Source organism: Globicephala melas, chromosome 6 (assembly GCF_963455315.2).
Source record: "Globicephala melas chromosome 6, mGloMel1.2, whole genome shotgun sequence".
In the NCBI taxonomy this organism is placed as follows: domain Eukaryota; kingdom Metazoa; phylum Chordata; class Mammalia; order Artiodactyla; family Delphinidae; genus Globicephala; species Globicephala melas.
Window position 1 is genome coordinate 114005267 of NC_083319.1, and position 22350 is coordinate 114027616.

At 42.3% G+C, this 22350-nt stretch overlaps 1 protein-coding gene across 1 annotated transcript in view; it reads right to left on the minus strand.

Moving 5' to 3' along the window:
- ANXA10 (annexin A10) overlaps positions 1-22350 on the minus strand; it is a 100951-nt gene that overhangs the window by 28674 nt on the left and 49927 nt on the right. Inside the window, exons 3-4 of the mRNA XM_060301421.1 lie at positions 9971-10052; positions 3678-3772 (exon numbers count right to left, since the gene is read on the minus strand). Of these exons, the coding sequence (XP_060157404.1) occupies positions 3678-3772; positions 9971-10052 (177 nt within the window). The remainder of the gene's footprint in view (positions 1-3677; positions 3773-9970; positions 10053-22350) is intronic.

Consider the following 22350-nt stretch of genomic DNA (forward strand, 5'->3'; position numbering starts at 1 on the left):
CTACTCTGTGTCTTTTTAACAGAGCGTTTGGCCTATAGACATTTAAAGTAATTTTTGATAAGTATGTATTTATTGCCATTTCAAACCTTGTTTTCCAGTTGATTTTGTGTTTCTCTTTTGTTCCTTTCTTCTTTTTGTTTTTTCTTTTGCGATTTGATGATTTTCTTTTGTATTATGCTTGAGCTCCTTTCTTTTTGGTTTTTGTGAATCTCTTGTATGTGTTTTATTTGTAATTACCCTGATTTTCAAGTATGTTAACCCTTAACCATATCTAATTGCTTTAGACCAATAGTCATATAAGCTCAAACACATTCTAAAAGTTCTACATTTTCTTACTCGCCTTCCCACATTTTGTAATTTTGACATCCTATTTTTATCTTCATGTTTATTCTTTTGCTGTTAATTGTAGTTACAATCACTTTTACAAAAATTTTTGGTTGTTTTTAATCTATGTATTGGCCAATTTAAGTGATTTTCAGTCCTTTTATATATTTGCCTTTCCTGTTACGTTTTTCCTTTTCTTATAGATTGTTGTTTCTTTTCTCTTTTGAGAAAACCTTGCAATATTTCTTTTAGGATAGATTTAACATTGCTATATTCTTTTAGCTTTTTCTTGTCTGAGATTCTTTTTCTTTCTGTTCTAAATGATAATCATGCTGGGTAGAGTATCCAAGTTTGCAGATTTTTCCCTTTCAGGACTTTGAATATATATTGCCACTCCCTCTGGCCTGCAAAGTTTCTGCAGAGAGATCAGCTGATAGCCTTATGGGAGTTCCCTTTGTGTTTCTTTTGCTGCCTTTAGAATCCTCTCTTTGTCTTTCACTTTTGCCATTTCAATTATGATATTCCTTGGTGTGAGTCTTTTTGCATTCATCTTGTTTGGGACCCTCTGTGCTTCATGTTCCTGGATAGCTGTTTCCTTCTTTAGGTTTGGGAAGTTTTTAGCCATAATTTCTTCAAATACATTTTCAATCCCCTTTCTTCTTTTTTCTCCTTCTGGGATCCCTATTTAGCATAGGTTGGTACACTTTATATTATCCCATAGGTCTCGTATGTTGCTTTTTTTAATTTGTCTTTTTGTCTGCTGTTCTGATTGGGTGATTTCCATTATTCTGTCTTCCAGATCACTTATTTGTTCTTCTGCATTATTTAGTCCGCTATTCATTGCTTTTAGCTCGGTTTTTGTCTCAGCAATTGAGCTGTCTAATTTTGACTGGCTCCTTTGTATAGTTTCTAGTTGCTTGTTACAGTGATCTGCGTTTCTATCGAAATTTTTCTTAATTCCTTTAGCATTTGTATTACCTCCTTTTTGAACTTGGGAGCTGTTAGACAGGAGTCAAATATATAATAATACGTATTTATGGAACATGCCTAGAATTGTACCTTACTCAGTAGCTAAGAAAATAATTCCCTCTAATCTTGATTATTCACATTAATAAAAATATAGGAATATCAATGATTAACATACAAGAAATCTATAAACTCTCCCGCAGAAAGGGAAAGCCAGCAGAAGACACACCTTGTCCGGGTGGAAGAAATCATTCTGAACGTGAGCACTGGGGGAGGTCAAGGGGCCCTCACCAAGGTCAGGCAGGGTGACCCGGGGCAGCCAGAGCAGGGAATGAGGGAGAAGGGAAATGTAGGCAGTTTGTGAATGTTCTTTTTAACTATTGGATTCTAAAGTGATGTTTTTCTTTTTCTTCTTTGTTTTTAGAGGCAGAGTGGAATTCTATAAATGCAGTGCCTGTTCTGTGTCAGACCCAGGCAGGACTCTGGAGGGAAGGATGGCGGCCAGTAACCCGGTCCCTGATTTCCAGGAGGTGATGGTCGAGGGGTCAGGAGGTAAGTAAACCTGAACCCCTGGCGGGGAGGAGGACAGCATGACCCCCTGACCTGGGCGCCTGCAGGAGAGGATGGGGCAGCAGCTGGAGAGGATGTGGTGCAACGGTGTCAGGTGTCAGGGATGCGTGTCTAGGGTGGCCTGGCTGTGCAGGTCTGGGCCCTGGAATACACGGAGGACCAGGCGGGCCAGGCAGCCTGCTGTCAGTTTGCAGACCGCAGGGCCTGCCTTTGATGTGGTGGATGAAGCAGGAGGTGGTGAGCCGGCTTGAGGTGCGGAGCAGAGAGGGGCTGGGGGACTCGGTGAGCCTGTGGGCAGGTGGGTTGAATTCGGTGCCCAGATGGGTATTTGTGAGGGGAATTGAGATTAATGCTCAGGGATTAAAGCAAGAAAGTGGAGTTTTAGATTTGGACTCTTTCTGACTTCAATTTGGGGGGTACGCAGGGGAAGGGCTGGGGGGCAGCAGCTCTGGGGGCGAGGGGCATTTCCACATCCATCTGGGTAACACATGGTGAGGGCCCAAATCAGGACAGTGTGAGCCAGGGACACGGGACAGGAAAAGTGACTCTGAGACCTGGTAACTGATGTCTGACGGGGCATTTCAGAGCAGAGAGGCCCCTATCAGCTCGCCTAAGGGTTCCTAAGTTCCCCGGTGCCCAGGGACCTCAGCACAGGGGATCTGACCACTCTGAGACCTTGGGCGTGTGGTAAGTGCTCTACCCTGGAGGATCCGTTGTTTGATGAGTTGTAAGCACCTCATTTCTGAATTATTTGAACCTGTTTTAGGGTAATTTTGTAGAGAGTGATAAAGTAATGCTGTTACCTAAGTTAACCTGATCTATGAAAAGCACAGATGTATGCAAAGTTTTGGGTTAAAAATTTACTGCAAAATGACCTCTCTTATGGCAGTATGCATATCAAAACAATATTGGATTACTAATGCCGCAACTTGTATAGCTTTTACATTCTCTTTCAAAAGAGAACTAGCACTGGTGTCATTGGAACATAAGAAAAGTAACAGTTTTACCTGAGAAAAAGCAAAACTGGTTTCCAGCTACGGCTTAATTCAGCCAATTTCATGAGCAGCGGTGGCTTTTTGGACTCGTCATTCATTCTAAAGCAGAGGTATACCCTTGTTTTGCATACCGTAGGTGTTGAGACTGAGGTTTGGAGATGGAGTACGTTTTTAAGGACTAACGTTACAGAAAAAGATTTATGATGGCGTTTCATGGATAAGGCTCAGTTGACAAAGAAATTGCTATTGCAGGTCCTTTTGGCCTGAAGAGTTTCTGTTCTGAATCTGTGGTGTAAATGCATAACAAAAGAAAGCTTTAATGCCACTTGCTTTGAAATTGGGGGCGATGACTTTAAAGCCCTGTGGGTAGTTTGATTGCCCGAAACTATTTTTAAGCGCAAGGGCAGCTGTGGGAAGGAAAGCTAGTGGGGAATTTGCTTGGGTTGAGAGGTGGGTGAGGACCTCTGGAGAAATGCAGGAAAAGGTCTTATTTGGGGGCCTTGGATTGTCAGCCCCTTGTGCACCTTCCCTAGAGCCTGACGCAGGGGTGTTTTCAGCCTAACTGGACCAGTGGTGGTGTCGGGCTACCAGAACTTTTACTTCGTGAAGCTGAACAGTTTCTGAGAAAGGGCTGGTGGGATCACAGGCACATTGATGTGTCTCTTTCCGACATCCTGTGCAACACATTTGAGGCAGAAGAACCGTTTCTGACGTTTGGTGAAGTCGGGAGCCTTTGTAATCAGAGGCTGAAAAGGCTAACGGTACCAGTTCTGAGGCTTCTCAGGAATTTCCTCGGAAAGGGGTGGGGAGGGAGTGACTCACCCGGCCGAAGGTGCTCAGGTAGGCCTCCGCGATCACCAGCCTCTGCGCGTTGCAGCGCTGGGTCAGGATGTCGATCAGCAGGTCCTTGTCGCAGCCTGGAAAAGGGGCGTATTTGGAGAGTCGTGAGACTGTTACCCTGCAGGTAGGAAGAACTCAGTGTCCAGGGATCAAAGGCAGCATGCAAGCTTGTCCCCGTGTTGCTTCCAGCAGGCAGGGAACGATTCCAACTCAAATGGAAGTCACAGGGCAGCCCCTGACATGGCGAGGGACCTCCCGTCTCTCCTCTTGATGCTACAACTACAGATTTTCCTTCAAAAGGATTCAATAAAAATACAGAGGAGTGAAGAATGTGGTCTTTCTTCTACCACCCTCCTACCCCACCAACAAAAGGCTTTCCTGGACGCCAAGCTGATTCCTGTTTGAATTGGCCACGTGTCTTTCTTACTGTACGGTTTGATATGACTTACAACAAATGTACATTAAGACAAAAGTAACTGCTGTGGTGCTGATGTCAGCAGGTGAGAGGATCCCGGCCATTGTCTCCTTTGGAGAAAGAATCCCACAAAGAGACATTGTAAAGCAGGCACAGAGTTTATTGGAAGCACAGTATGAGAAAAAAGAAGCGATTTATTTAGAGCAGAAGCAAAGCACAGATACACACCCAGAGAAGAGTGCAGGAGTCCTGAACGAGGAGAGTGGATTGAAATCACTTATACGGGACAGTTCTTCCAGGTCTCTGTTCTCCTCTGGCCAATTATCTCCCTTCTTCTCCCACATCTGACCTGTCTCAGGGCCCTCCTGGTATGTGTGCACATCTTTTTGCCAAGATGGATTCCAGCGCTGAGGCTGACGGGAGGTGTGACAACACGTATTATGGGGTAGTGCCCCCTCCCTTTTTGACCCCCTGAGGAGCCTCTCTGTGCATGTGCGCTTGGAGAGGTTTCCCTGACCTCAGGAGATGTGATAGTCATGGTCATCTCACCTCTTCAGCAGAGCTCAGCTCCTGCCATTAACTTTGTCCTTGGAGTGTCAGGGGAAAACAGAGCTCCAGTTGAGTCCACTTGACAAACCCCAGCTGCTCAGCCCAGGGGTGCATCTGCCTCATGCCTCAGTCCAGACCCCAACAGAAGGAAGAGTCCTGGGGAAGGGGCTGTGAGGGGGGGACCATGCCCCTGCCCAGGGGTGGGGGGCCCCTCCCCATAACAGAGGCTCTGCTCCTGGGCTCTGAGGCCCCGCTTCCTCCTGCACCAACCCATGAACCTGAAAAAACGCCTGAATGCACAGCTGCTTCAGGGAAATTTAGCTGCAACGTTAGTGGTGGTAGAGTAACCAAGAAGGTGTTAGCATCCCCTCAGCTTGACCAAAATTCAGACAAACTTCTCCTGATTAGAAGCCTTTGACCTCTTTCCTTCCTCCTTTCTTTCTTTCTTTCTTTCTTTCTTTCTTTCTTTCTCTTTCTTTCTTTCCTTCCTTCCTTCTTTCTTTTCTTTCTTTCTTCTTTCCTTCCTTCCTTCCTTCCTTCCTTCCTGCCTTCCTTCTTTTTTTCTGAGAGCATTTACTTCAGAAAACTTGCAGTTGTAAATTCTTTCTTTTCCCCCAAGACATAAATCTTGTCCCAACCACCTGCCAGTTTTAATGCCCAGAAATGCCTTTCTCAAGGACTTGGGATGCATCCCTTTGAAATACAATCGCCAGGAAAGATAGAGCCACTGTCTCCCAACCTCTGTGGCAGGCAGGACCCTGAGTACCAATGAGCAGCCTCAGAAGTCCTCATTGTGTTGACCAAGGCCCCCGCCCCTGTGACCTCTAGAACATCCCAGGGCTCAGACCTCGCCTGCCTTTTGTTTCAGAGGAGCTGAGTTCAGTCTCTCTCCTCTTTCATAAAGGCTTCCCTGCCTGTTGAATTCTGTGTGGTATACTTTCCCTTTGACAAATGATGGAGATGAGGAGAAGAATGAGTTGAAGTGCTAGGATGTTAAGCAGATCATCTTTTTGGAAGTTAAAGCCATCCTGGATGTGTTCGGATCATGGGAGAGTGATGAGCTGCATGTGAAAACGTCCAGTGAATGAGGGCACGGGACTAGATATACACAGATGACCGTGCCTGGAAGAACCCAAAGGGGGAGCGAGGTATTTATGCAGGTGAGAGAAATGGTCCGGCAGCTGCAGAATGGAGGGAGGGAGGCAGAGGATCAGCTCCAGAGCCTGGGATTTCGGGTTTGGGAGCAAAGGCAGCCTGTAGAGAAAGGCACAGAGCATCAGGTGCACGGGGCCCCAGGTTCAGCGCTGGAGCCAAGGGACATTAGGTGGTTCTGAAGGGATCTGCTGACTGCGTGATGGGCGGTCCAGAGGAACGTATTTTTAATAATAAATAGAAGGTTTTTCAATTGGATCCATTGTTGATTTTGCTATCGTCACACTTTTGTAATTTTTGTAGCCTTCTGGTTTTCGTTGTTGTTCTGTTGGGATTATCCACAACCTACCTCTCTGAATTACTCTCCATTTTTCAAAGTTCATAGCAACTCTGGCTCATTTATCCTTCTAGAGATATTTCAGAGTAATATCATATGGATCTCAAAAATATTATTAAAATTTCAATTAAAATAACTGTAAACTTAGGAATCGATTTAGAGAAATTGTATTTCTGTCACTAACATGATGAATCTGTTGAATTAATTATGTGTTTTTCTTTTCTAAAAGACTTAGTAAAGATTTGTAGAGTTTTTACAAATAACAAGAAACTTGATTTTGTTGAAATTATTCATGTTTGCATTTCTATTGATATTTCAAGCTATATTATTTTTGCTTTGTTTCTTAACACATAATTGCTTAATGAAGTAAATGATGTCAAATTTTATGTTGACTTTGTATCCAGAAAAATTATTGAACTCTCACAGTTTTTAATAATGCTTTTGCTTGATTACCTTGGCTTTTGAGATATATTAATAATGTCCTCTGCAATTTCAGAGAATTTTGATTTGTTTTTTAGACTCATCGTATCTATTTCTCTTTCTTGTCCTATTATATTAGGGGCAGGAATATCTAGATAATTCCTATCCGACAGTTTAACAGAAAAATCTGACATGATGAACCATAGCAGTCTTATAGGTTTTTATGATGTACAGTTGATTCTTGTTCTTAGTGAAAGGTTTCTACAGAGTCACCGTGAGCATGAATTAGTAAATGCTGAACGACTGCTTCTAGGGGAAATATAGGAAAACTCAGCCGCTAGGACTAGAGGGAAACTCCCTCCACTTCTGTAAAGAAGGTCTACACACACCCTACAGCTCACATCATATTGGTGGTCAGTGAGGCCTGGGGCAGGTGAGGGCGCCCAGTCTAAGTAGCACCCAGTGTTTCACAAAGATTCATTTTGTCCTGTACGCAGCTTTACCATGAGTTAGGCATATAGGTTAAAAATAGTTCCCCTTGCCCAGGATCTCATAGGCATGATCTGGAAATTATATATGTTAACTGAGACAAAAGAAACACAGTTGTTGTAAGAGTGCGTGGGTAGGGAAGTAGCTTGTCGCAGTTAGGACTTGGCAAGTGGACTGCACTGTTAGACATTGTTACCTGAGAGGTACTCCTTTTCCTTGGTGAATTGTTATACAACTTAAGACAATTTTTGTTAAAACTACTCATTTCCATTTGCGTCAGAGAATATCTTTGCTTTCTGATTTTTCTATGTAAGACACAGTCAAAAACCAACAGGTGAGACTACATTAAACTCAAAAGCTTCTGCAGAGCAAGAGGAACAATCAACAGAGTGAAAAGGCAACCTATAGAATGGGAGAAAATACTTGCAAATCATATACCTGATAAGGAGTTGATAGCTGCAATGTATCAGGAGCTCATACAACTCAATAGTAAAAAAGAATAATTAATAATCTGATTGAAAAAAATGGGCAAAGCACCTGAATAGACATTTTTCCCAGGAAGGTGTACAAATGGCCAAGAAGTACACGAAAAGCTGCTCAACATCACTAATCATCAGGGAAATGCAAATCAAAACCACAGTGAGATATCACCTCTCACCTGTCAGAATGGCCATCATCTGAAAGACAAGAGATAAAAAGTGTTGGCAAGGATGTGGAGAAAGGGGAACCCTCCTGCACTGTTGGTGGGCATGTAAATTGGTGCAACCACTATGGAAAACGTTACAGAGGTTCCTCAAAAAATTAAAAATAGAGCTACCATGTGATCCAGTAGTTCCACTCCTGGGTATTTATCCACAGGAAATGAAATTGCTATCTTGCAGAGTTATCTCCACCCCCATGCTCATTACAGCATTATTCACAATTGCTGAGACATGGAGACCACTTAGGTGTCCCATCGACAAAGGAATGAATAAAGAAAATATGATACACACACAATGGAATATTACTCAGCCACGAAAAGAAGGAAATCCTGCCATTTGTGACAACATGGATGAATCTTGAAGGCGTTACGCTAAGTGAAATAAGACAGAGAAATGCAGATACTGTATGATCTCACATACATAGCTGAATTCATGGAAACAACCAGGGGCTGGGGGATGGAGGAAAGGGGGAGGTGACAGTCAAAGTGTACAGACTTCCAGTTATAAGAGGAGTGAGTTCTGGGGATCTAACATCCGTCATGGTGACTACAGTTAACAATACCGTATTGCATACTTGAAAGTGGCTAAGAGAGTAGAGGGTAAATGTTCTCACCATAACAGTAATGACAAAAAATGGTAATTCTGTGAGAAGAAGGATGTGTAAACTAACCTTATTGTGTTGACCATTTAGCAAAATATACGTCTTTGATATCATCACATGGTACACTTTAAACTTACACAATGTTATAGGTCATTTGTGTCTCAGCAAAGCTGGAAAAAACCCACAGTAGCCGAGGAAAACATTTGCAATTGTCGTTTTCGATTGCCCTTTGCCAGGGGTATCAGGATGGATAGACTTTCACAGCATCTTGAGCTGTGTTCTTGGTTTGTCGTACTAGAGCAGAGGTGTGCCGTCAAACCCCAAACCTCCTGAAATTCTTCAGCTAAAACACTGACCAGCAAAAACCTACAAGGGTCAAAATGAATCCAAATTCTGACCCTAAAATTGCGATGACAGGAAAATTGAAACTGGCACAAAGAAGAATTTTCAGTGAATAGATTGCTCTGATTTATAGTTTTAAAGCAAAAATTATTCTCCTGAAGAAAAAGTTAATCCATAACTGTTCGTTGCCCTGTCTCCAGATTTTTCTAGCGATGATTAATATTTTTAAAGGCATAAGCATTGCGGACTCTTAATGTTGACTTTAGAGCACATTCAAAGTCCTTTATTGTTTTCCTCCAGGGTCCTGCTAGTGGACACACACACACACACACACAGTATAGCTTGTGTAAAGATGACCTTGTCTTCAAAGCTGAGAGCTTGCTTTCTCATGAAAGGCTTTTTATGTTTCATGCAAACGTTTCCTTTCTGTTGTCAGTGTTCATCTTCGTGCTCACCAGAAGTCTCCTTAGGACAGGTTGGATGTTTAACAGCTCCATATCATATCTTAAAGATTAAATCTTTTTTAAAAGAACTCAACAATTTCCCACTTCTCTCTACATTTCTTTCCTAAACTCTAGTTCATTCACTGGACATGCACTTACAAGCACCTGACCCAGCCTCCCGCCCTGGGAGCTCAGAGGCCAGTCAGCAGGTGACAGGGGTGGGGGGAGGGGACAGGCCTGGTGGAGGTGGGGTCAGAGGCAGGACCTTGCAGAAGCAGGTGCTGGGCTTGGGACGACTGATGAGTTTGGAGGGCAAAGAAGGGTTCAAAGAGGAAGGCTCAATTGAAGGGATTCCTGAAGGAAGAGAATTTGAATTCCAAGTAGATGGGAGAAGAATATAGCCTTCCAGGCAGGGGGATTACTGGGCCAATTTGCAGGGATGTGGAAAAGCAGATCCCCCGGAGGGGCAGCAGGAAGTCTGATTTGGCTGGATGTGGGAGTCTCAAAGGAAACAGGCTAGAAAATAAGGGCGAAAAAAGGATGTTTATCCCAGATTAAGTTTTTTGGTTTGGAATTTCATTTAGTTGTTAGGCATTTAAGCATCTAAGGCAAAAACATGTCAAGGTCAGATCTGCAATTGCGAGAGGCAATTCTGTTGATCTTTTCTATTATTTTTCTTGTTCTACTTTTTTGCCCAGCTTTTTGTTTGAATCAGTGTTTGCTTTCTGTTAAACATCAGCTGTTTACACCCATATTATAGTCTTAAGACAAGGTAAAGCACAGGAAAAAAATGATCAAGAAAGGTGCTAGAAATCACCAGGCTTACCAAATCCCTGGAGTGCTTCCCCCAGCATTTGGGCGTCCATCATGGGGTTGAAATTGGGAGCTGGGAAGATGGTTCCCTGCACCTGGTGGGGAGAGTCAGAGAGAAAGGGATTGCAGTAATGCACACCAAAGGTTTCAACATTTTTTTAGATAAATAAAAACAAAAGTACATTCTGTATGTTTGAATTACTCTAAGACATACACACAGGTCTATTAAACAAATGTGTTAATTGTGTGTCAACTGCAGAGACTTAATTGTGTTCTTTCTAGTCTATTGGCTTCTCCTGCACTGGCATCTATTGTTCATCTAGGAAGTGGAGAAACTAGAACTAATAGTAGAAGAGTGTAAGAATCAAATAAATACATGTCTTCTTAGTAAACAGTAAGCATTTTCTTAGGAATTGGAGACTATTTTATAGAAACTGAAAAGAGATGAATTGTGGGGATGCATCCCATTTAAATGAGTTATAAGTGGCAGTTAACCACCACAGCTTTTTTTTTTTAACAATTCAGGGGCCCTGAAATCATATTAGAGGAAATTGAAACATTTGAATTTGGATTAGGGATTCATGATGAAGACGGGGCAGAGATTTTTGGCAAAGCCTCTGCAGCTACAGAGGAAGACGTGAACTCCTGATAATTCTCTGTTTCAGTTCTCATTCATGCTAATAATAAAATGGCAGAAGACATAGGTGAGGCTTTGAGTCGCTTATTTGAGACAGAGCCAGCAGGACTGGGCTCTGTAGGATGACACTCAGACCACCAAAGTGTATTAAGAAGGGGAGCTCTCCCCTGTTTGTCGTGAGTTTGCCCAGAAACATTGGGGAAAATGTCTTCCTGTAGAAAACAGGTCTCCAGGCCTTCAGCGGGCAGGTTCACCGAGCTCTTTTGCAGCAGGTGAAGTTTTCCAGGGCCCATCATCTAACAGCAGAAAATTAATTAATTGATGAGCAAAAGACTGGACCGAACTTCTAGTCCAAGAAATATGCATATACCGATGCCAAAATATTTATGAAAAGATTTTTGGGGGATTAAGAAAACTGTTCACTTGAGTTAAAACTAAGAATTCAATTCCATTTGTATTCCGCTTGACTGATGTTGATAAACAGGAAGCTGCCTGTTTGAAGTAGACTGGAAACCATAGAGTAGTTGTAATATGGACATATTTTCGTACGTAGAAGTACAACCAAGTTAGTGAAACATTCTTCTTAAATCCTAGACGGACAGACATATGTAATTAAAATATGAACACAGTTTGCATCTTATGATGCCCGTGCCTGAGTTTACAAACCAATGTCCAATTTGCTTCTAATAGTTCAAGCTTCTTGGCAATGATCCAGAAACTAAGTTCTCTTGAGTCAACCCATGATTCTAGAAGCTATTTATTAGGAGACATCATGAATTTTATCTCCCTTATTCACTAGCCAGTCCCATTGGCTGAGATTCTATCAGGAAAACAGACTATGATTCTTCTTATATTTACTAAATTAAGTTCAGAGATCAGATTCTAAAATTAATTTCCTGATTGAGTTCTCCTCACCTCAGTCATTTTGTTTTGAATCTTATAACCCTAGAGAAATTTAAGATTTAAACTTTTGAAAGAAGAGCCATGCCTTTAAATGTAAAATTTCTTTTCTGCTATTTGTCACTGCCTTTTACTAAATCCTTTTTGTCTGTGTAGCTTTTTCTGTTTTTTTTTTTTTCATTGGAAATATTAAAGGTTTTTTGAGGCATAGGAAAGAGGTAACTTTAGTTCCCTGTTTCAGGAGTTAGAAGGCTTGTTTGGACAAGTCTGGAGGGGCAGTACCATTCATGCCTGGTGACCTTAGTCTTGCTGTGTGCTCTCAACCAAAGGAGTGTTGTAAAGTATAAAAGAGAAAATGTATTTGAAAACAATGGGACATATTGTTAAATAAGTATAAGTTACCTAGGCAATTTCAGCACTGAATGTGGAAATGTCCATCACAAAACAGAACATTTCATTCCTGGCCGGGCTAGGATCCCCCAGTTTTCTACCGGAGTATGTGCTACAAAATGAAACTGTTTATCTTTTGCACAAAAAAACCAAATGAAAGATAGGAAAAAGAAAGAAAAAAGCTCTGAAAGTTATACATAAAGTTGGAACTGCCTATAATGATTTATCAGACACGATTTGTATGTGAAATAAGAGTCCACAGTTTTTTTCTTCACAGTTTTTTTAATCCTTATATAGACGACTAGTACAATGTAGTGCAAAAATTATTATTCATTTATTTATTACAGTTCCAATACCCTTTGTCACTTAAAATTATCTCCTTATCAATTGGCCTTAAACGAATACACTAAAAATGTTTTTTTTAAGAAAACATTGTGAATGTTTAGTAATTCAGGAAATAGTTTTATAGTACTTGTCATTCATGCCCATTTATATAGCGTATTAAATCATTGTATTCATTTTATGTCAATTATACTTCAGTTAAGCTCAAGTGAGCAGCACTATTCCATGTAAGACACGTACTTAGTGTTCCTTTTACTTATTTTCTCATTGGGATGATGACTTTGTCTTTTAATGGTCATATTTTTCCAGTTTCATTGGGGTATAATTGACATGGAACATTGTGCAAGTTTAAGGTGCACAATGTGACCTGATCCACGTGTACACTGTGAAGTGACCCCACGGTAAGGTGAGTTAACACACCCCTCACCTTGCACGTCCCTTTTTTCTGATGAGGACATTTGAGACCTGTGCTCCTAGCAGCTTTCCTGTATACAAGACAGTGTTGAAAACTGGATGTGATGAACTGGGATTGACATATATACACTAATATGTATAAAATGGATACCTAATAAGAACGTGCTATATCAAAAAATAAATAAAATTAAATTAAAAAAGAAAAAAAGAAAACTGGAATCACCGTGCTGTACATGACATCCCAGGACTTGTTCACCTCAAAACTGGGAGTTTGTACCTCTGACCAACATCGTCCCTGACAATCACCATCCGTCAGGGGCCATTTTGACTGAACTGACCAGTTAAGCTATGGAAACAGTTTAGTTACCAGTTTTAACTTTGTCCCCTGAATTAAACAATTATTTGAAAAAATTAATTGATTGATTAATTGCTTTGGGCCATAAAACTTTTTTCAAGTGATTACAGTATACCTGTAGGTATATGTTCCTCTATTTTCTTTGGACCGTTTTCCAATATTTGTGCTCGGCCGCATTTTGTGCATCCTCACACCCAACACCAGGCTCCCTGATGACGTCAGTCTACACTGAGAGCTTCTTAAACTTCCCTACCACTCACTGACCTTTTATTTTTCATTAGTATCTTACATTTTTCTATTTGATACAGTTCTTTTTTTTTTTTTTTTGCGGTACGCGGGCCTCTCACTGTTGTGGACTCTCCCGCGGTGGAGTACAGGTTCCAGACGCGCAGGCCCAGCGGCCATGGCTCACGGGCCCAGCCGCTCCGCGGCATGTGGGATCCTCCCAGACCGGGACACGAACCCGTGTCCCCCGCATCGGCAGGCGGACCCCCAACCACTGCGCCACCAGGGAAGCCCCTCTTTTTTTTTTTTATTTATTGAAGTACCATTGATTTACAATGTTGTGTTGATTTCTGCTGTACAGCAGTGACTCAGTTATATATATATACATTCTTTTTTATATTCTTTTCCATTATGGTTCATCTCAGGATATTGAATAGAGTTCCCTGTGCTCTACAGTAGGACCTTGTTGTTTATCCATCCTGTATGTACTAGTTTGCGTCTGCTAATCCCAAACCCCGAGTCCATCCCTCCCCCACCTCGCCTACCCCTTGGCAACCACATTGTGTCTGTTCTCTGTGTCTGTGAGTCGGGTTTTATTTCGTAGATAAGTTCATTTGTTGATACAGTTCTTAAAGTTGGGGCTTTGCCTATGTCAAGTACAGTATTGTTTTATAATTTGCTGCCGTACAAGTAGTTGTTCTGTGGCTTCATTCCTTATCCTTCTAGTTATATTTTATGTCCCTTGTCTGCAGAGGGTACCTCAAAGCTATGCGTGATTTTCTATGCAGTGAGACATCTTTTTAAAATGTTCTCATTCACTGGTGATGTCACTTAAGTTAAATGATTGCTTTAAAAAAATTCATTAATGAGATTTTTGGCCAAATGACCTGGCTTTATATATAATGAATATGATAAACTTTCTTTTTGTTTGTTTTTTTTTACAAATACAGAGGGTACATGAATTAATCAGATTCTTGAAGTCATTATACTGATCATATTTATTGTTTGTATCAGGAAAACTGAAGAGAGACAAACAGATCAGACAAATGAGAACTGTCCTGGAGAAGAGGGTGTGGGGTGGGAGACGGGCCTAGTTAATGGGGCACGTCTGGCTTGACAGTGACTCGGGCGGGAAGCAAAGATAGAGGTGAGCTGTCCCGTGATTACCAAGGGACATCGAGTGTTTTTTTAAGCAAGAGAGTGAAATAATCTGATTGGAGTTCCACTGTACAGCCACTTAAAGAAAGAAACCAAAAGAAGTGATAGAGGTTGTAGGCATGGCTAATTCAGAACCTCTAGCAGGTATAATGCACAGCTGAACTGAAGCAGACTGTGTGTTCTTGATGAATGCCGTTTTGCTTGTTGACCGAGAGTCATTTAACTTACTAATTTTTGAGGTGTATTTTAAGTTAACCCAGTCACGTTAGTTTAACCTTCTGAAAGCGTAAGAGGCTGTCGTGTCAGGCATGTCTCAGCGTGTATACCTTTGAAAGCAAAGTCCTTTTTAATGTACGTGTTCCTAATTTGTTCACATCTTAGAGCAGAATGGAAATTCTGAAAAAGTGGACACTTTCCAATGTGACATGAAAATAATGTGTATATGGTAAAATTATTTTTTTTACCTTGAAAATGGTCAGATTTAGAAATAGTATCACTTGTCGCAGGCAAAGTAAGTCCCAGTGTCTGTCATTTCCATTTGAACTCTCACCACAAGGTGATCAAAATATAATCTTTGCTTCTAGTCATTTGCGAATTTAGGTTTTGACAGAGGCATAAAAAACACTCCCTTTTTAAATGACAGAATAAACTGCGTCATGAACTCACTGTGCAGGAGATCATGAGTGATTTGAAGATTTAAAATTCGTTCCAGAATCTACCCCCTGAGCAAATAATGAACGGAGTTCTCTAACTGACAGAAGAATTTCACAGTTATTGTCTGGAACTGAATACAGACTGGAAAAGTCCCATATGGACGGCTCATGAAGTTGATAAACACATGTTCATCATCTCATGTCAATAAGTACATGGATAATGCGTATTTCACTCATTCACAGTGACCCAAGGGCCCGGGGTCCATAAACCCATGTTGCTTCTTATTCAACACCCACATTGTAGTCCTTTCTCTCATCTGGCTTTTAAGTCACCCTCATCCCGACCACCTGAGAACCTAAAGAGTTTGGACTTTGAAATATCAGCTGGACTGACTGGGCACCTGCCAGCATGTGGGTTTCAGTGAATAATTCAGCTTTGTTTCGGTGTAACGGAGATTCTTAGATTTCTAGTGAACTGAGGGTTTTTGGAGCCCTCTGAGGAAATCCTACAGAAGTCCTGGGCCTCCGTTACCATAGGGCACATACGCACCTTTGGGGCACTGGCCCCTGGATCTCCAAACGCCCTGAACCCCACTCTCCTTTGACTTCTGTCTGACAAGAGCTTCCTGAATGGTTTCAGTGGCTTCAGCATGACCAGCCCTAGGGGTTGAGTAACCAGTGTGTTAACCCACCCTCTCTCATCTTCCACGAGTGTGTCCTTCAGTCCAGTCCCGTCCATCCTCTCCCCACAATACCTTCCACGGGGCCCCCTCGTCTTAACCTCTGCTACTGCCCCCTTTACCCCTTCCCCCGGGTCACACCCAACAAGCTGTTGCCTCAGCCAGAATGGTCCTCCCCAAGATCAGACACGTCCTGTGTCCTTCTCTGCCGAAGTCCTTCCTGCCCAGAGCAGTGCTTCTCTGTTTTCTGCTCTGGCCCACGGGGTGGTTGATTTTCACATGAAAGAAACGTCCCCTAGGAGCACCTAGGTTTACAAACACATCCCAGTGTGCTAGCCTTGAGGACACTGCAGTGTCGTCCACTCAACAGAGTATATAGTCATAGGTCGGGGTGAGAATATCATATATTGGGCAAAACGTGAGTGTATAGAATAGAAAAAGACGTTCGAGCTTTGGCTCGTTGGTCTTGATGGGAGTATTTTCAGTGTTTGCGGCAACTCGTTCCCATGACTGAGAATAGATGACTGTGGGACTCAATCGGATGTTTTAACAGTGTGAACAGTGCTCTTCAGGACTGTTCCCTGACCGTCTGCATGAGTTCGTGTCTTACTTTCTCGCCCTGAACCTCTTGGCTCCTATACACGACACACAACCTACACCCCAGCCCTGAGTGACTCTGGCCTTGTCCCTTCTGTTTGGATTCTTCTCCACCCGTGCCCATCTCCACACACACTCCCATCCTCTGACTCCACCGTGAACATCTGTTCAGGATTTAACTGATGGCTCCAGGGCCCTCTGTGCAGGGAGTCCTTCCTGACACCACCCCCCCACCTGCCACCCCAGGAATTGTCTACCCTCTTCCTGGTGCCAGAGCTGCAGGACATCCTGCTCAAGTGCCAGGAGCACAGCAGAAAATATCCATTCCTAGCTCTACCAGGTTTCCAAGAGTAGTAAGTCTCATTAACTGGGCGACCTTTGTTTTGTGGAAAACGGACCTGAATGTGAGTGGTTGTGCAAATTGAGAGATTGGACTGTTCTCGTGAATGAAGGAAGAATATTTGGATTTCCAGGAAACAGTGTGGGAAGAGGTATGGTATGACAAGTAACACGAATGGGTAGTGATGCAGAATTACTCTCATTCCAGCCAAACTCTGGACTCAACTCAAATTCCACCTGTTATGTGGGGTCTTTCCAGGTTTCATCGAGTATTACCTATGGTTTACTTTGCACCTCTGTTGACCACGGCCTTGCCTTTTTTGCATTTGCCTTTTCCTCTAAATTTTCAATTTCTGAAGGGCAGGGACACTTCTTCTCTTGCTTTCCAAAGCATTTAGGGCAGTACCTTAGGTAGAAAGTGGGCTCTAAGAATGTTTATAAAATACTACATAGAAAAATACACGGACTCAGAGACATCTGCTTTCATCCAGCAGCTTAAAAATTCATTATTCATACATGCAGGCTGTGCTCTGGGCATTTCCTGGGTAATCACCTCAGCGGTCTTGTGAAGCTGGTGATACTAAGCTTATTTCACAGATGAGGAGATTCTGAGGCTAAGTTGTCTGAAGCCATGCGGGTCATGTGTCGTGAAGCTGACACTCAAATCCAGATCTAACTCCCTGGCTGGAGCCTTTTCCCTTAGAGCTGAAACTGACGTAAAATAACATGTACGATTGAGGCCCTTTATTCATCTTTGCAACTGAAAAATACCTCTATTTGCAAAGGATCTTGTGGGTAAAACCAAAACTCTAAAAGCATAAGTTCTTCTTCTTATACCAATTCTAAGAGAAAAAGAAAGGGGCGTGTGTGTGTGTGTGTGTGTGTGAAGGAGGGATTGAGGAAATTAGAGAAAGACAGCCAAAAATAGATTCCCATTAGCTGGGTCACCAAAGTGCATTTAAGAACAGAATGTCTAATATTTAACTTCAGTAGAACCCCAGTATAGATCCCCCTGTTATCATGAACCCCCGTTGTTTTCTGTCACTTTTGGTGACCGCTATGGACGAGAACGGCGCCAGGCAGAGTAGACACCCTGGCCCGGCACCTGGCAGGGCAGTTGGCACGTCCAGCTCCAGCCCCAGCTCCAGGACACCCAGACCATGTCCTCGAGCGGGCAGGAGGCCGGCTGTCCAGCTCGTATGTCCCTGGCCAGTCCCTCTGAGTGTCTGAGCTGCTGCCTGCACGTCCCCACCCCTCCCTCGTGGTGGGGCTTTTGGGCACACAGAGTGGCAGCCCCCGGGGTTCTGCCAGCCTGCTGCCGGCCACAGGGAGTGGGGCTGGCATGGGACGTGGCAGGGGGCCAGGCACAGTGTTGGTGGGGATGGCTTTCTCTTGATGGTATTTTGCAGGAGGGAAGGAATTAGGGTTGTCCCCTGATGGGTCACCAGCCACTGAGAAGGGACAGCATACATGAACAAAAAGAAATGGAAACATCGCTTACAGTGAGTGAGAGAATGATTGATCTTTATTCCCTGTGTTCCCCTGGCCTCAGATAAGAATCTTTAGGGAGGAAGAGTAACCGGGAGAAGAATTTTTGTGAACTTAATTTGAGTCGTAAAGGACAGGATGACTGCAGCTTACATCTGGGTTACACTTGCAAAGGAAATACGTATCTATCATATAATCAAAATAAAGCTTAATGATCTGATGTCTGCCACAGCTACTGATATTAAGATAGGCTGGGTTGGGCTTCCCGGGTGGCGCAGTGGTTGAGAGTCTGCCTGCCAATGCAGGGGACACGGGTTCGAGCCCTGGTCTGGGAAGATCCCACATGCCGTGGAGCAACTAGGCCTGTGTACCACAACTACTGAGCCTGTGTGTCTGGAGCTTGTGCTCCACAACAAGAGAGGCCGCGATAGTGAGAGGCCCGCGCACCGCGATGAAGAGTGGCCCCGGCTCGCCACAACTGGAGAAAGCCCACTCACAGAAACAAAGACCCAACACAGCCATAAATAAATAAATGAATAAATAAATAAATTAATTAATTTAAAAAAAAGATAGGCTGGGTTATATTTTCAGATTGATGCAGAAGTGTTTATGACTACGAACCAATTACTAAATTAGTTGCTGTAAAATCTTTACAGCTTAGTAGATGGATGTCAAGGAGTTTGAGAAAAGCATGGAGGAACCTGGATTCACCCACACAGCCTCTTAGGATTACCATCCAAGAGCGTCTTCACTCACGTGACTGTATGTTTTGAGGAAACAGAGGAAACAGTTGTGTAGGAAGGTACTGTAAACTTTATCTTAGTAATATGTAGTAGAAGACTACAAAACTTAACCTCATTAGAGTAAAATCGATGGCATCAAATGACTGCTTACTCTTGAAGGCTCAAGATATTCGATTCCTAAACCCTGGAATCTGCGAATGTTACCTCACCTGCCAAAGGGGACTTTGCAGGTGTGATTAAGTGAAGGATTTTGAGAGGGAGAGATTATCCTGGGTTAACCTGGGAGGCTGTAAATATAATACCACCTGCCCTTATGAGAGGTGGGCAGAGGGAGATTTGACTACAGGACAAGAAGGTGACAGGAAGCCGAAAGCAAGATGCCACAATACTGGCTGTGAAGATGAAGGAAGGACACATGGTCCAGGGACGTGGGCGACTGCTGGCAGCTCGAAAAGCTGAAGAGGCCATCCTTCCCAGAGCCTCCAGGGGGAGCCAGCCCTGCTGACAGCCCCACTTTTGCCTGGTAAAACTGTTTTCAGATTCCTGACCTCCAGAACTGTAAGAGAGTACATTTGTTTTAAGCCACTACCTTGTGGTAATTTGTTACAGCAGCAACAGAAAATTAACAGTCACCATGGAATCCTTGTTTCCACGCGTCCTCCCATCCTAAACGCTTACATCACAAACTTGGTCATTCCCAGTCAGGCCCACACCCTCTCATGAAAGGATACACTTAAACCAAACCCCCCAATTCTCATAAATATCCTGCTGTTCCCCCTCCACTCTGAGATGCTATTAAGATCATGAAGGTAGACCTTCCCCTTAGATGGGCTTCATCCTCGGAGGGTTTTTGGTGCTGTTTTGGGGAAGTTAGCATTTGATAAGATATAATGAGGAAATGTGAAGTAACATTCTGTCTGGATAAATAAAAGGCAATGGGTTATTACTGTTCTATAAGTAAGTCAAGAAAGTCACTGAAGTTACCAGAAAGAATATGTTTCAAGTGTAAAAGATCATAGAAGAGTTTCATGTGACTGATGCCCCCTAAGGAGGATTGTAAGGAGATTATTGCTACTTGATGATTCTGTCCGGGGTCTTTCAGAATAAACAGAAAAAAGACTTGGCGATGAGGTTATAAATTATGGAAGAAACAATAAAATATGGAGACATGATTTAGGACATTATACTTAATGTGTATACAGCTGGGAGAGAGCAGAACAATAGAAGAAAAACAATAATTAAAGAAAAAGTAGAAAAACTTCAGGCAGTGAAAGAATCACATTCTTGTGATGTGATGAAAAGGGACCATCCGTATTGGGGAATGTTAATGAAAAAATCAACGCTTAAGAGACAACGTATTCAAGTTTGCTTACAAGGGAAATGATCAAACTGGGATCCGAATCCTCTTCCACAAAATTCAATGTTAGAAGGCATTTGATCAGTCTTTCCAGAATTCAGAGGAAACAATTTAGGATTCAGAAGTTTTAAACCCAGCAAACTGTAATTTAAAAGAAAGGGCAAAAGCAAAAGATACCACCTACATACCCTTTTCAGATCATGGTAAGAATGATTCAGCCCAGTGAAGCTGAATCAGCGCAAGGAAGTCAAGTAAAGAACAGAAGTAGTTCAATACTATTAGTACCTCAATCCACTAGTCAGCACCCATTGAGTTTCCAGTATGTCCCCCAAATCGTGTTAATTTACACTACTGAACTCCAAAGAATTGAACAATCAAAAATACACACAAGCCAGGTTGGTACTATTGCTGCGAGGTTTAGAGAGGTCAATTTCTGTTCGTAGATCACATACTTAGTGAGCGATGGTGCCCAGATTCAGACACAGCCCGGTCTGATTCCAGTCCCTGTGTTCTTTTTTTTAATTTAATTTTTTAGTTTATATTGGAGTATAGTTGATATACAATGTTGTGTTTTCAGGTGTACAGCAAAGTGATTCAGTTACACATATACATGTATCCATTCTTTTTTAGATTCTTTCCCCATATAGACTATTACAGAATATTGAGTATAGTTCCCTGTGCTATACAGTACATGCTTGTTGATTATCTTTTTTTTTTTTTTTTTTGTGATATGCGGGCCTCTCACTGTTGTGGCCTCTCCCGTTGCGGAGCACAGGCTCCGGACGCGCAGGCTCAGCGGCCATGGCTCACGGGCCTAGCCGCTCCACGGCATGTGGGATCTTCCTGGACTGGGGCATGAACCCATGTCCCCTGCATCGGCAGGCGGACCCTCAACCACTGCGCCACCAGGGAAGCCCTGATTATCTATTTTATATATAGTAGTGTGTATCTGTTAATCCAAAACTCCTAATTTATCCCTCCCCCCAATGTTTCCCTTTTGGTAGCCATAAGTTTGTTTTTGAAGATGTGGTACATATATACAGTGGAATATTACTCAGCCCAAAAAAGAATGAAATAATGCCATTTGCAGCAACATGGACAGTCCTAGAGATTATCATACGAAGTGAAGTAAGCCAGACAGAGAGAGAAACAAATATCACATGACATCACTTACATGCTGAATCTAAAAAAAAAGAAAAAAGTTACAAATGAACTTATTTATAAAACAGAAACAGACTCACAGGCTTCAAAAACCAACCCCTGTGTTCCTAACTGCTAGACTCCCTTCTTGAACATTGAAGGAATTCAAGTGGGAATTTTTTATCATTAAATAATAAACCTACACTCAATATAATCGAGTTAGCCAATAAGAACATCTCTGACAAAAAGTTAAAACATCATTTATGATCTCATTGTCTACAAATTATTGTTAAATATTTAATGTCTATAACAGAAGGAAATATCTCCCACATCCTCTTCTTGTGCTTTTCCTATCTTTACATATAACTGTATTTTTCCAAATGGAATCATGTGTTACATATTTGGTAGTCTGTCTTTTCCTGGTGTACCACTCTATAGGAGATATCTTAAAGTCTCTTCTGCTCTTTTCTTATCTTTGAAGATAAAAAGATCGTGCAGCAGATCTAAAAATACTGCTCAACCTTACGTATGAATAGTCTAATGAATACTGTGTCCTAACACTGTTAATTTTCATCCATAATATACTATTTAAGAGACCTGAAATCACATTTAAATCTAGTAAACATATCCACGTGCCCAATAAGACAATGTGTAAGGGTATTTTGCAAACCCGGTTTTCTGAGGGGAGGGAGGCTCTATACTTCTTGCTTGCTGTATAGCTACTTTGCAGTTTCAACAGCGCCTTTGCGTTCTTTGTTTAATTTGAAGTTATCAACAAGGCTGTATCAGGCAAGGCAAGTGTTCTTATTTCTACATTACATATAAAAACTGATGACTCAGTATTTATATAACACCATTGGCTTAATGATTGGCAGACCAGAATAATAGTGTTCTGACTTTAGACCCAGTGCTTTCCCTGTATATCCTACCTCTCATTCTTCTTCTTTTTTACTATTCGTTGATTATTATTCTTAT